The sequence below is a fragment of the Puma concolor genome, chromosome E4 (assembly GCF_028749965.1).
Source record: "Puma concolor isolate L17-30 chromosome E4, mPumCon1.1.hap2, whole genome shotgun sequence".
Taxonomy (NCBI): domain Eukaryota; kingdom Metazoa; phylum Chordata; class Mammalia; order Carnivora; family Felidae; genus Puma; species Puma concolor.
In genome coordinates this window covers 10257632-10271874 of record NC_141683.1, presented here as the reverse complement: position 1 = coordinate 10271874, position 14243 = coordinate 10257632, and the positions used below count along the sequence as shown (strand labels likewise).

Genomic DNA, 14243 nt, shown 5'->3' with positions numbered 1-14243 from the left:
GGCTCGAACTCACGGACCGCGAGATCGTGACCTGGCTGAAGTCGGACGCTTAACCGACTGCGCCACCCAGGCGCCCCTATATGGCCTTTTAATTATACTATATATACTTAGGCACAATCCTTGATAAACTAGATTTGGGTTTTTTTTTTTTTTATTTTTTTTTTTCAACGTTTTTATTTTTATTTTTGGGACAGAGAGAGACAGAGCATGAACGGGGGAGGGGCAGAGAGAGAGGGAGACACAGAATCGGAAACAGGCTCCAGGCTCTGAGCCATCAGCCCAGAGCCCGACGCGGGGCTCGAACTCACGGACCGCAAGATCGTGACCTGGCTGAAGTCGGACGCTTAACCGACTGCGCCACCCAGGCGCCCCTAGATTTGGGGTTTTTAAGAAACAAAAAGTAGAGGTGTCCATAAGAATTAAATAGAGGTTGGGGAGACTGGGTGGCTTAGTGGGTTGAGTGTCTGACTCTTGATTTCGGCTCAGATCATGGTGCCAGGGTTGTGGGATGGAGCCCTGCCTTGGGCTCTGCGCTGAGCGTGGAACCTGTTTGGGATTCTCTCTGTCTCTTCCTCTGCCTATCTCCCACTCGTGCTCACTCTCTCAAAATAAATAACCTTAAAAAAAAAAAAAAGAATTAAACAGAGGTAAAAAGCATGCTGTAGGGAATATTTAGCCTTCTGAAAGGTCACTTGCAAAACATCCATGTCTACGTACATGGTGGGAAATTGGCGGTGCTCCCAAGGTTTTTGTAGATAAAAATAAGTAGATTCCACGTTGTTCTGTAATTTTGCATAGCACATCCTAAAGAGTCCAGTAGGTGGCAGAAAAACACTCACTAACTCCATTATAAGTTAGAGCTCTTTCTCACCCTTTTTCCCCTTTTTCTCTCCTCTCTCCTCATGGCTTCCCGTTAGAGCCCCCTGAATTAAAAGCTATAAATGCTTACTTAACTCCCAACACTGTTATCATGAAGAAAAGAAACCAGTATTTTCTTTAGAGGGCCAGCAGATATCATTCGTCTGTAATTCAAGTAACGGGGGAGCCAGGTATATGGGGGATGGGGTACTTCATTTGGTTTGGAAATGTATGAACTGGGAGATGGTCTTCAGAGGAGTGAAGTACAATAAACCACAGTGGGGCTGTTAGGCCGTATTCATTTTTTTTCTTTTTAATGTTTGTTTTTGAGAGAGAGTATGTGTGGGGGAAGGGGAGGGGCAGAGAGAGAGACACACAGAGGATCCAAAGCAGGCTCCATGCTGTCAGCCAAGAGCCCAATGCGAGGCTCGAACCCACAAACCCATGAGATTATGACCTGAGCCGAAGTTGGACACTTAATCGATGGAACCACCCAGGTGCCCCTGTTAGGCCTTATTCTTAAATTTTTGATATATAAGCTTTTAAGGTTGGAGCAAGGTTGGTGGGGGGGAAGGGGAGGCTCAGAAGGCAGAAGGCAAAAAAACCAAAAAAACAAAAAAAACCCTCTTGAAAAAAAATAGACGAGATGTCTTGGTACTAGCTTCATGTGCAGCAAATCACTGTATCTTTTCCCACATCCTTAGGGCACTGGTTTCCTTAGGAAACTTGCCTGTACATTGGGATCACCCGGACAGCTTCAAAAATAACAGATGCCAGGGGCACCTGGGTGGCTGTGGGTTAAGCATCAGACTTTGGATTTCAGCTCAGGTCACGATCTCATGATCTGTGGGGTCGACATGTTGCGTTCTTCGAGGACAGCGAGGTGTCTGCTTGGGATTCTCTGTCTCTGTCTCAGCCCCTCCCCCGCTGGTGCATGCACATGTACTCTGTCTCTCTCAGAAATAAATAAACTACAAAACAACAGCAACAACAACGATAACACCTGATGCCATGTCCCACTCATAGAGATGGTGACTTCAGTGGTCTGGGGTGTGGTCTGCCATTTGAATTTTTTAAAAGACCCTTAGAGGATTCTAATCTGCAGACAAGTTTGGTGCCCACTGGGTTCGTTCACTGCCGGATGTGTAAATATAACTGACCTTCCCACAACTCAAACACGTTCCGCCCTGTAAACAGCACACAGAGAATGCTTCCACGTTGGCATATCCCAGGGCTCTGTCTGGCCTCAGCCTAGCTTCTCTGATTTATCATCTACCGAACAACTTCTGGCACCGAATTTTGTACTACCTTCAAAGCCAGACATAACGAATAAAAGCAATGAAGGAAAAAGCAGAGGAATAAATGTAGGTGAGTTGCTTTCAAAAATGTTTGTATTTCCTTCTGATTACTGTTGTAGGATGTGTTTTATTTCACATAGCACTGTCTTAAACACCAAATTAAGTTACTTTTTGCTGCTTTTTTGGTATCAGAAACTAAATGGTAACAACTATTTCTTGCTGAGGTTCTTTAGTGATACACTGTCACTAAGTCAGTGGGCAAAACCCTGTGTATTCATTGCTCAAGTCTCCTTAGAGGACCCTATGCTGGGTCCTCTGTCCTCGTATCACTTTGCTGACAAATTTAACCCTTGACAGGTCTTTTGCAACCCTAACCTTTGACAACGACATAAACTCAGCGTTGTACCAATAAGATTCGGTGATTTATTCACATCCCCTGAAGGGAATGAAAAATTCTTCTCTATGCTCAAGGCCTTCCAGTTGGACTAAGAATTAGATTTACATGAGACTGATTAGTAGGAGAAAAAAAAAAGTTTTATTGCATGTACACACAGGCCCAATAATGAAATTGAGACCCAAAGAAATGACCAAGGCAGGCAGTTTTTACACCTTTTAGACAGAGAGACAATAAATCCGTGAGGAATTGACAAGACAGAGAAATGTTAACTCATTGGAGTTTCAATCAGTGAGGAATTGTAAACAGACTTTGGGCTGGGATAGCAAATTAGTAAAAAGTAACAAGGACTGTTTGTACAGCTTTTTTGGCTCTAAACGTCTCATCTCTGGTGATAAGGATGTCTCTTTACCTCCTGGTCTAGGGAGGCTACCTTTCTCATAGATTTCCTGCTTTTAGGGGCCCAGGGGAGGGTCTGAGTGTCCTTCTTTGCATAGGCTTGTCTCTACAGTAACTTTTAGGGGCGCCTGGGTGGCTCAGTTGGCTGAGTCCGACTCCTAACTTCGGCTCAGGTCATGATCTCATGGTTCGTGGGTTCAAGCCCCGTGTCCAGCACTAGCCGTGCAGAGCCTGCTTGGGATTCTCTCTCTGCCCCTTCCCCACTCATGCTTTCTCTCTCTCAAAAATAAATAAACTTAAAAAAAACCCAAATATTGAAAGTTCATAGCCATTGTGTCTTCAAACATTACCTCCCCTGTCCTTTCCATTCACCTCCTCTGAACTCCCATTCAACACATATTGAACTTTCTCATCCATTCTTCATATCTCAAAGCTTTTCCTTGATGTTAACAGAACATATCTCTTTATGCTGGGTTATGAGAGATTGCTTCATTGTTCAATCTACATCCAACATATCCTGTGTTGACTATACATTTTGTTTCTGGAATTTCTGTTCCGTTTTTTTTCAAATCACCCTGTTCCTTTGGGATATTATGTCTTGCTTCCTTTATCTCTTTGAATATATTAACCATAATCATTGTAAAGTTCTGTGTTGCTCTATTACTCCCGACTCTTGGGTGACAACTTGGTAACGTCCTCAGGAGGGTTGGTTTCTTCCTGGGATTTGTAAGTTTTTGCCATGGCATCCTCAGCAGGGGGTGTTTTTGGTGCAGATCCCGTGGACCTTATCTTCTTGAAGCTTCCCTCTCAGGTGGCTTTGTGCTTGCTTCCGGCAGCTGTGGGTCCCGAAGCTTCACTGCCGGGCCTCACCCCACCTGAGCACTCTGAATCTGGCCACACCCAGCATTTGGTACTGACCTGGGGTTCCAGTATTTTTCAGTGACTGTTTCTACCCATGTTGCCAGGAGATGACAAATTGTTTTTCCACTTTGATAAGCCAGTAGGCACTTTTTCCAGTCCATAATTTACAGATTACGATTGTAATTTATTTATCTTAGTCTTACTCAGGTATTTCACTTCGGCTGGCTCCTCATATACGCAGGGTCTGTGATTTGGGCTCTCCTCTCTGCACCAGTGTTAAACCTTTAGCCCCAAGGTCTGTATCCAGTTCTGAAACCCTCAGCAACCATCCCAGCTTTAGCTCACCCCTAGGATTTTCAGTTTTCCTTCTTTTGCTGATACCTAGGCTTCCTTCCAGTCTCTCTGCCTCTCTTACATCCTCAGTCCAGCTGTTACAGCAAATACTCGGTGCCCAGGAAGAGACCAGCCATGTGCACTCCGGGAATCGGAAAAGGCTGTTCATTGCACACCGGTGCCGGCCCAGCGGAGTCACCGCCAAAGGCTGAGCCCCGAACCTTGACATGGGACTCCTTTCATGGCTGGGATGGTAGGGGATTGAGAGAGCAAAGAAACAGGGGAGGGGGCCTTTACCAGTGATGCTACACAGGTAGTTGGTGGAGAAGGCAGACAAGATTACGGAAGACAAAAGTATGCAAGGGGAGTATCCAGCCTTGGGCACGGATACTCGTTTTTGCTAGCTTTTCTTCTCACAGCTTGGTTTAGTATTTTGTTTAATTTTATCCAGCATTTCTGTGAATTTGGAACAGGAAGAGGACTTTCACCTCAACTCAGTCTGCCACATTTGCTGACATAATCTTCAAATATATTAAGTACTCATTAAGACAACAGTGTGCTTACCACATTAGAACATGTACACTGTTACGGAAGTGATAGGTACTTAATAATACCTAGCTTTTATTAGACACTTGATATTTGCTAAGAATTGTTCTAACTCCTTGCTGTGTCTTTCCTCGTTTAATTCTCATTTTATAAGGTTGGTACTATATTCAAAGATATGCTCAAACTGTATCATTCTTATTTTAGAGATAAGGAAACCAAGACCCAGAGATAGTAAGTAATGGGATATTAAACCTAGGCAGGCTGGCTCCCAAACTGGTGAGATTTATTGAGATATTAACCAGTGTTAACTGATGGGGGAGCAAGAGGCAGGCTGAGGACAAAATACAGGCTGCCCCCCCCCCACCCCCCGTTGGAATATGTGTGATATTCCTCTGACCTGCCTGGCTACCCAAGAACAAAGGAAAGGGGTTTAATTGCTTGCCATGGTGATGTGGGAAACTAAGGCAAATGAGAAATGAAATTCCCTTACTGCCTACAGCCCATTGATAAATCCTTGAGACCAGCAGAGTGATCTCCCTCTAGGAGCTCAGAGGCCTCAAGGATGACACTTTGCAAACGAGAACCTTGGCTTACACCTCCCCCATAAGTCTACTTCCTTTATGTCAACTGCCCCAAGATATATCCTGGCAATCATGCTCCAAGTTTATGGCCCCTGATATGTATCTGAAGGGTCTCAGGACTAAAGTTTTATTAAACAGTGATAAATGGTGTTTCCCTAGCAACAGCTAGCCCCTGAAGGTCCTGGAAACCTTGCTTCCAAAATTCCTTAGAGATTTAATCTATCCCTGATCCCCTCCCAACCTGAGGGTATATAATGAGTTACCCGTCATGACCCCAGTGCAGCTCTTCCTGCCCATGGTCCTGTCCCCATACTTTAATAAAATCACCTTTTTGCACCAGAGACGTCTTCAAGAATTATTTCTTGGCCATCGGCTCCAGACCCCACAGACCACCCCATCACCCCAAAAGTTCATCATTAAGTGTAGAATTTGATTTGACAAATGTATAGTTGAGTAACCGCTGCTACAATCATGATATCTGTTAGAACATTTCTATTGCCCGAGAAAGTTCCCTTTTGTCCCTTTGTAGTTATCTCTCCCCCCATCCACCCCAGCAAACACTCATCTGTTTTCTACAACTATAATTTTGCCTTTTCTAAAATGTTATATAAACGTAATCATTTAATATAGAGTGTCTGGCTTCTTTCACTTAGCGTGATGTTTTGGGGATTCATTCATAGTGTTGCAAATATTAATGTCCAAAGGGGCACTTGGATGGCTCAGTTGGTTAAGCAACTGACTCTTGGTTTCGGCCCAGGTCATGGTCTTGTTGCATCCACACGACTCCTGAAACAGAATGCTACGGGCACCAGTGACAGTCACAACAAAGTTTATTACAATGAGAGGCAAGGCCGACCGATCGGGACCAACACTCTTGACAAGAGTGCGGCCCCGAACAGCCGGGGTACAGAGTTTTTATAACCGATCACATCGTTTTATCATCACCTGGGAACAGAACAAAGAAACAGGTTCCAGATGAGTTAGAAACAGTTGCCTAATGAGGTGTTTACTTTAGACTTTCTGCCTCTAAGTTGCAACCAGTGGATCTCCTTGACCCTGCCTCTGACACTCTTTTCTTTGAACTTTTGTTTCCTTAATTGGTGAAGCCTAATTTACAAGGGTATGAGGCCTAGTTTACCAGAGCAAAGCAAGGCTGTTATCTCTTAACCTTCAGTGTCAACACAAAGCTGTTATTTTTCAAGCTAAGCATTAGCCCTACACTACAATTTAAACCTTACAGTCTCATGGTTCGTGGGATGGAATCCTGCATCGAGCCCAGCACTGACAGTGCAGAGCCTGCTTGGGATTCTCAGTCTCCCTCTCTCTCTGCCCCTCCCCTTTTCTCTCTCTCTCTCAAAATAAACAAATAAATAAAAATATAAGTGTCCAATACTTTAATCACTAAATAGTATTTCACTGAACAAATGTATCACATTTGGTTTATTCATTAATGGACATTTTGATTGTTTTCAGTTTGGGGCTCTTACAAATAAAGCTGCTATAAATATTCACATACAAATCTTTAGATGGAAATGTTTTCATTTCTCTTGGGTAAACATCTAGATGTGTGATACTGTGATTTTTAATAACTATATATGTGGTCTTCCCATTTCTAGCCCAGGGCTTCTAAAACCTTCGGAATTTCCTAACTGTTGAGAGGACCAAGTGTCTTTTATCATGTTAATGAGGTGACTTGCAAGAACCAACCCTGTGATTAGGTGATTTCCTTCCCACTTCCTGACATCCCCCAGGGGCTGGAGGTTGAATTCATCACCAGTGCCCAACGGCTAATGATTTAATCAGCCAGACGTCGGTGAAGAAGCCTCCAAAACAAACAAACAAAACAGCGTGGGAGGAGAGCTCCCAGGTTGGTGGACACGTGGAACTTCAGAGAGCGTGTTGTGCTCGGGGGACACACAGAAGCACTGTGCCCTTTCCCTATACCCTGCCCTGTGCACCTCTTCCATCTGGCTCTTCCTAAGTTATACCCTTTGTTGTTGTTGTTTATTTATTTTTGAGACGGAGAGACCAGGGGAGGGGCAGAGACAGAGAGGGAGACAGAATCTGAAGCAGGTTCCAGGCTCTGAGCTGTCATCACAAAGCCTGAAGCGGGGCTCGAAATCACCAGCCATGAGATCACAACCTGAGCTGAAGTCAGACGCCTAACCAAGTCAGCCACCCAGGCGCCCCAAATTCTATCCTTTTATAATAAACTGATAATCTAGTGAGTAAACAGACTTCCCGAGTTGCTCTAGCAAATTAATCTAACTCAAAGTGGGGGTTATGGGAACCTCTGATTTATAGCCAGTAGGTCAGAAGTACAAATAACAACCTGGGCTTGTGATTGGCCTCTGAAGAAAGGGAAGAGGTGGGTGGGTAGTGTCAGAATCGAGTTGAATTGTAGGACATCCAGCTGGTGTCCTGACAATTTGAGAATTGCTTGTTGGTGGGGGAAATCTCTGCCCACCCCCCAGCATGGAATTGGGTCCCAGAACAAAACTATATGGTAAGAACCTGTTTAACTTTTAAGAAACTGCCAAACTGTTTTCCAAAGTGGCTGTACCATTTTGCATCCCCACCAGCAACGTGAGAGTTCTAGCTGCTCCATTTATTCCTCAGTCCTTTAAATTTTAGCCTTCTAGTGAGGGTGATATCTCATGATGGTTTCAATTTGCATTTTCCTAATGACTAATGACATTGAGCATCTTTTCCTAAGTTTAGTTGGCACCTGTAAATCTTATTTGATAAAGTATCTGTTCAAATCCCTCGCCCACATTTCAGTTGAGTTGCTTGTCTTTTACTTATTGAATTGTAATTGCTCTTTACATATTCTGAAAATAAGTCCTTTACCAGGATATACTTGACAAATTTGTTCTTCTCTGTGCAAAGCCTGCACTCTTAATCACTACTTACATTGCCTCTCACTCTTTATTGAAATAATTGGGAAACTTCCACACCTTAGTGGCCTCTCTCTACTAGTATTTGTTGGTTTTGTAATGAATAAGAGGTAAGGGAACTGTTTAAATTTTTGTTTGAAGACTCAAAGTTCACATTTTTACTACTAATTACATTTTTTTTTCCATTTTGGTACAGAACTGAACAGTCCTTCCTTGGATTTGAAGAATTGATGAGATCGCAGCTACGTTTACATCTGAATTCTCTAGCTTTACCATCCATTGAAAATAACTAGACACCTCTCAGCTATATAAACACTGCCCTGGGCAACTGGCCTGAAGGTGCCCTGTTTTAAATTCACTAGTTGTTTTATTTCCTTATGGAAAAAAACAGTTTCCAGAAGTCAGAATTAGAGAAAAGTAGGTCTTCCAAAAGAACTACTCCCAAAAGAATTATCCATTTTGTTGATGGAGACATCATGGAAGAATATAGCACCGAGGAGGAGGAAGAGGAAGAAAAAAAGGAACAGAAAACAAATTCAACACATGATCCTGTAAGCTTAGAGTGTCAATATTAGTAACATGGGGGCTTAATGAATAAGAGATTAAGCCAAACAAGGTTTGTAGAAAATACAGTTTTAAGCTAACTCCTTGTTCCCCTTGTCTTACTTCCTGGAGTTTATAGTCAACTCATAGTTTTGATAACTTTACATTTCTCATGTGTGAGAAAGAAAATGTAATATGCTATAAAGCATTTTGAAATCTCTACATGAAACACCTGCATCACTACTCTTGTTATTAATTACTCTAACTTGATTTCTTTCTTTTTTTCAGTCTAAACTCTCATGGCAGTCGTACCTATGGTTTTGGGCAGGGCAAATAGCAAGCACCTCATTTTCTAGTAAGTACTGCCAAGGTTATTTATTTATTTATTTATTTAGTCCTAAATACAAGATGTAGACTTATAGGCCCTCAGTGTTCGTTGGGCCTTCCAGTAGTTTAATCCACTCCCTGGCATCCAGAATAAGGGACAACCTAGTCCTTTCTTGATCTATGCTTGAACATTCCCAAAGGTGTAGAACCTCACATCTTCAGGCAGACCCTTCCATCTCTTTCCAACTCTTTTTAGTAAATTCTACCTTATATTTTGTCTTCTTTTAAAGTTATTTCCATTGATCTTAGTTGTCTTTCTTAAGGTCATATAAAACAAGTCTAGATTCCTCTTTCATAGGACAGAGCTTCAAATATTCGAAGACAATAGCCTCCCCCATCCCTAAGGTGACTCTTCACCTGAATAAACTTCCAAGGTTTTTTTAAAACTATTTTTATATGACACAGTTCCAAGTTCCTTCATCATAATGACTCTGTTATGAACAAGGACTTTATGGACCCTTCTCAGGGACAAAGTGAATGGCCTAAGCAGCTATTTATAACAGATGAAACACTGAATCTTATTTTGCTCGACTTTCACCAATTTTCTTTAAAACACAATTGGCAACATCTAATTACTCATTTCCTTCTAAATTTTTTAAAATGTTTTATTTATTCTTAAGAGAGAGAGAGAGAGAGAGCATGAGTGGGTGAGGGGCAGAACAAGAGAGGGACACAGAATCTGAAACAGGCTCCAGGCTCTGAGCTGTCAGCACAGAGTGTGACACGGGGCTCGAACCCACAAGCTGTGAGATCATGACCTGAGCTGAAGTCAGACGCCCAAGTGACTGAGCCACCCAGGCGCCCCTTCTCATTTCCTTCTAATTTGCGTATTCTTTTTTTTTTTAATTTTTTTTTAACGTTTATTTTTTTGAGACAGAGAGAGACAGAGCATGAACAGGGGAGGGGCAGAGAGAGAGGGAGACACAGAATCGGAAGCAGGCTCCAGGCTCTGAGCCATCAGCCCAGAGCCCGACGTGGGGCTCAAACTCACGGACCGCGAGATCGTGACCTGAGCTGAAGTCAGATGCTTAACCGACTGAGCCACCCAGGCGCCCCTCTAATTTGCGTATTCTTGTATGTACAGCAGGAAGGAAACAACTTTAAAAAAATACAAAAATTAAAATTCAAGAAAATACGAAGTATAGCCATAGCTCTGAGGAATTGATCTTCATTCATTCATTAAGTAAACATTTATTGAGTGCCAATGTGTGTTTGGCACTGTGTGGGTCCCTGGGACACAAAGACAAATGACAGGCTTTGCTTTCAAGGGACTCCATATTCAATAGATATTATAGGCTAGTAAACATGCCTTTAATTACAATTTGTTGTCACAACCGCCGGGCTAGAAGGAGCATAGGGACCACCGATGAAAAGACTTAGTAATGAGTAATGTGGATATATGACTTGAGAGTGCTATGAAAGTATGGCTAAGGTCAGCTTAGGGACCACAACAGTCACTGGGGGTAGGGGAGGGGAGGGAAGTCTTTAAACTACAGTAAAAAGTAATGATGGGGTGATTTAGTCAGATGGTATGAGCCGCAGAGGAGCAAGTGCTTTTACATCAGGATACAGGGTTAGGGATTTGTAAGTTCCTTTGGGAACCCAGGTGAGATACCAATCTTACCTCAACCATAGTACACTGGCAGAAAAAAATGCTGTCTTCTAGAGAGCTCTATGTGTTTAGTTGGGACAAGATTGTTTAAAGAGGTGAAATATTTTGGAGGGAGAACACCCTAGAAGATTAGGTGAGGTAAAAGAAGCAAAACTCAATACAGCCTTATGAGAATGTAAAGGAGAACAGGGACTGTAGTGATTTCCATGTTGGGCTGTGACTTAGGATGGTAGGGACAGGACATGTGGGGAATCACGCTGCCTTCAAGGTTCCAAGCAGGACTGTAGCGTTGAAGTGCATCTGCTTGGGGCTTCCAGGTTGTAGGGGAGGCATACAAATGCTAGCAGTCAGCACCCTGGTCTCTACACAGGAACTCTGGATAGAGCTGACACCCACATGAAACCGTAACTAGTGTTTTCAAGGTAAAATTCTAGTAGGTCATAAGCAGGAACGCCTCCTAAGATTTATTCTAATACTTTAGAAACTCCTCTTATATACATGTACCAGGCACTGTGGCAAACAAACAGATTAAGGAGCTAGAGTATTTTTGAAAAGATAAAACACATTTTAAAAAATGGAGAGCACCATTTTGATGTACTATATGAGCAACATCCCAAGAAGAGGAAAAGCCTTAGGGATCAGAAAGTGGGGTCGTGGGGGGTGGGGTGTCAGAAATCCTATAATTCTAAAGGAAAACATTTCTAGGTGTCTAGGAGACCCCGTCAGGAAACCGCTGTTAATGCTAAACCTTGACCCCCAACTTTCACAACCAAAGCATCTATTCTGATTGCTTAGGACCAATGCTGTACCTGGAAGTAGGTATTTTGAAAATCTCTCCTGACATACCCATCTGGAAAGGATTGTTTAGATGTAATCCCATGGGGAGACAGAAGATTTAACAATTACTTGTGAGTCCTGGAACTTTCTGAGAGTCCAGAGCAATTGAAATCTTTTGTCAGCCTTAAAGTTAAGTGTGGTAATGGATCACCGGCAGGCAAGTTTAAACTCTTCACTTCAAATGACTGTTAAGTTTTAGTCATCAGTTCAGCTTACCAAGGTGCCTGTTCTTTCTTTCAGCATGTGAATTTCTTGGTGGAAGATTTGCTACCTTCTTTGGTCTTACTCAACCCAAATATCAGTACGTGTTAAATGAGTACTACAGGACACAAAATAAGGTATGTGACATCCTGATGGAAGACACCAAGAGCCCTGACGTGGGAAGGTTGGTTGCTTGCACTTCAGCTCCGTACGAGGCATTTTCCCACCTGGTAGCCATGCACAATTTCACTCCATGATGCTTCGTGTTTGCCTTTCTTGTGTGAAGCTAGAGTGTCATGAGATGGGTCGCAGAAGTTGGTTGAACGTGAAGCCTGACATTGCTTAAAGAAAGAAGGTTCTTTCAGGGGTGTTCTGTAAGAGGGGGAGTTCAAAGGTATTTGGTTTACAGGTAAAGTTTTCCTTCTTTCTCTCCATACCAGGAAAGTGACAAGGAAAGTGAAGGGAATGCGCCAAAGGCCCGGCCAACCAAGGTTCCTAATGAAAAGTGTCATCTGGAGGCTGGAGGCCAAGAGTATGGAACCAGACAACAGGACACTGTGGAGGGTGTTCCTCGGCAGAGCGCCTCACCCAGGGAGGGCCTGGCACCTGATTTCAGCTCATAATGGGCAGCAGAACTGTGGTTCCTCTGGATGTCTGTTCCACCACCACTGACGACCATGGCAACAGCCATAGGTAGTGCTTCTGAGCCAGTCCTGATTTTCATCTCCTTGTGATTTATTCTCTAGCATCCAGTGATTGCAAAGCAGTGATGAGAATAATTATGGATGCTTTCTCAATTTTATAAGCCTCCAACTCAACTCCCCCCCAAACCCCCCTTCCCTGGTTGTGATCTATTAGTACTGACATTTGCACAGAAGTGTAAATGACTTAAGGAATTGGATCTGGCAGTTTGGGGCTGAAACTCTTCATCATAGGGCTAGGGTGCAGAAAAGAATCTCTGTTCCTCAGAAGAAACTTTGGGCATTATGAAGTCTAAATAAGTCCCCTTTCAAGGTTTGGTGTAATGTGGGTGCTTCCCAGTAACCACCCTGGCTTAGTTGGGGCTTGCTCTACAATAAGCAAACATTGCTAGCAATTCTGGGTTTCAATACATCAAAGTCTTTGAGAATTGGGTACATTTCCCTCCACATAGTTAAACAACAACAACAACAACAACAACAACCTAAACTCTGGAAAAAGTATTTGGAAAAATGGATGAGTTTGTTTATTTGCCAGCAAAATTCAAAAACCTGGAAAGATCAGGGGCGCCTGGGTGGCTCAGTCGGTTAAGCGTCCGACTTCGGCTCAGGTCATGATCTCACAGTTCGTGAGTTCAAGCCCCGCGTTGGGCTCTGTGCTGACAGCTCAGAGCCTGGAGCCTGCTTCGGATTCTGTGTCTCCTCTCTCTCTGCCCCTCCCCTGCTCATGCTCTCTCTCTGTCTCAAAAATAAATAAACATTAAAAAATAAATAAATAAATAAAATAAATAAAATAAAAACCTGGAAAGATCAAACATGGAAATCATAGCTAGCTATCACTGGTCGTGCTAGCCAGAGGTAGCTGTGAGATGACAGAAAACACAGCACTTGCAGTAATAAGACCTGAGGTCAAGTCTTAATTCTCCCATTTACTAGTTGTGTGATTTTAGGTGTCCAGATTTCTGAGCCCTAGTCCCTTTCTTTGTAAAATAGGCGTGGCATATATTTATTCCTCAAGGGTTGTTGTTAAACAAAATGAGATAGTAAATGTGGAAACACTTTTAAAACTGACGACTCGACGTTAATGCTTAATTAATGGCTGTTATAGATGGTTACACTGAAAGTCCCCAAAGAGCCATGACTTCTGGAATTCACACCCTGGTACAGTCCCATCTACATTGACTCTGGGCTTGGCCATGTGACTTGTTTCAGCCAATGAGATAGTAGCAAATGTGATGAAAGCAGAGGCCTGATAAGCACTTGCAAATGGGAACATGTGGTCTTAGAAACTCTACATTGTAAAGAGGCTTGGGCTAGACTTCTGAATAGTGAGAGGCTGTACGGAAAGAGGTTCCCCAGGATGAACGTCTGTCTCGCACATTCCAGTCCCGGCCACGCTCCTCACCAAATGCAGCCGCATAAGTGACCTTCTGTTATCCCATGTGAAGTAGATGAACCCTGCAGCTAAGCCCCGTCAACCCACAGAATCATGAGAAGTAAGAAATCATTACTGTTTTAAGTTTTGGAGTAGCTTGTTATGCAGTCCTATGTAACTGAAATAAAAGCTCTAAGACAAGGGGAAGTTGGAGTTGATTTGACATGAAATCAAGAGAAGGCCTGGAGAATAAGGTGTAAGGTGTAGTCCATTGAATATATGATAAGACAAGTTTTGCTGCATAATCAGACAACTCTAAAATCTCGGTGGCCTGAAACAACACAAGTTTATTTCATTCTCATAAGAAGTCCACTGTCAGTTGAGGTGGCTTCCCAGAGTGTCCTCTGTGTGTTGGCTAAGTGG

At 43.0% G+C, this 14243-nt stretch overlaps 1 protein-coding gene and 1 long non-coding RNA gene across 2 annotated transcripts in view; one reads left to right on the top strand and one right to left on the bottom strand.

Annotated features, from left to right (window-relative positions):
* Positions 1-14243, bottom strand: part of LOC147572461 (uncharacterized) — a 33243-nt gene that overhangs the window by 13259 nt on the left and 5741 nt on the right. The window lies entirely within an intron of this gene.
* FAM177B (family with sequence similarity 177 member B) lies at positions 1867-13517 on the top strand. The gene is made up of 5 exons (XM_025927793.2): positions 1867-2226; positions 8364-8718; positions 8999-9065; positions 11787-11884; positions 12188-13517. Exons 2-5 carry the CDS (start codon positions 8545-8547, stop codon positions 12368-12370), a joined length of 522 nt encoding a protein of 173 aa, XP_025783578.1. The 5' UTR covers positions 1867-2226; positions 8364-8544; the 3' UTR covers positions 12371-13517.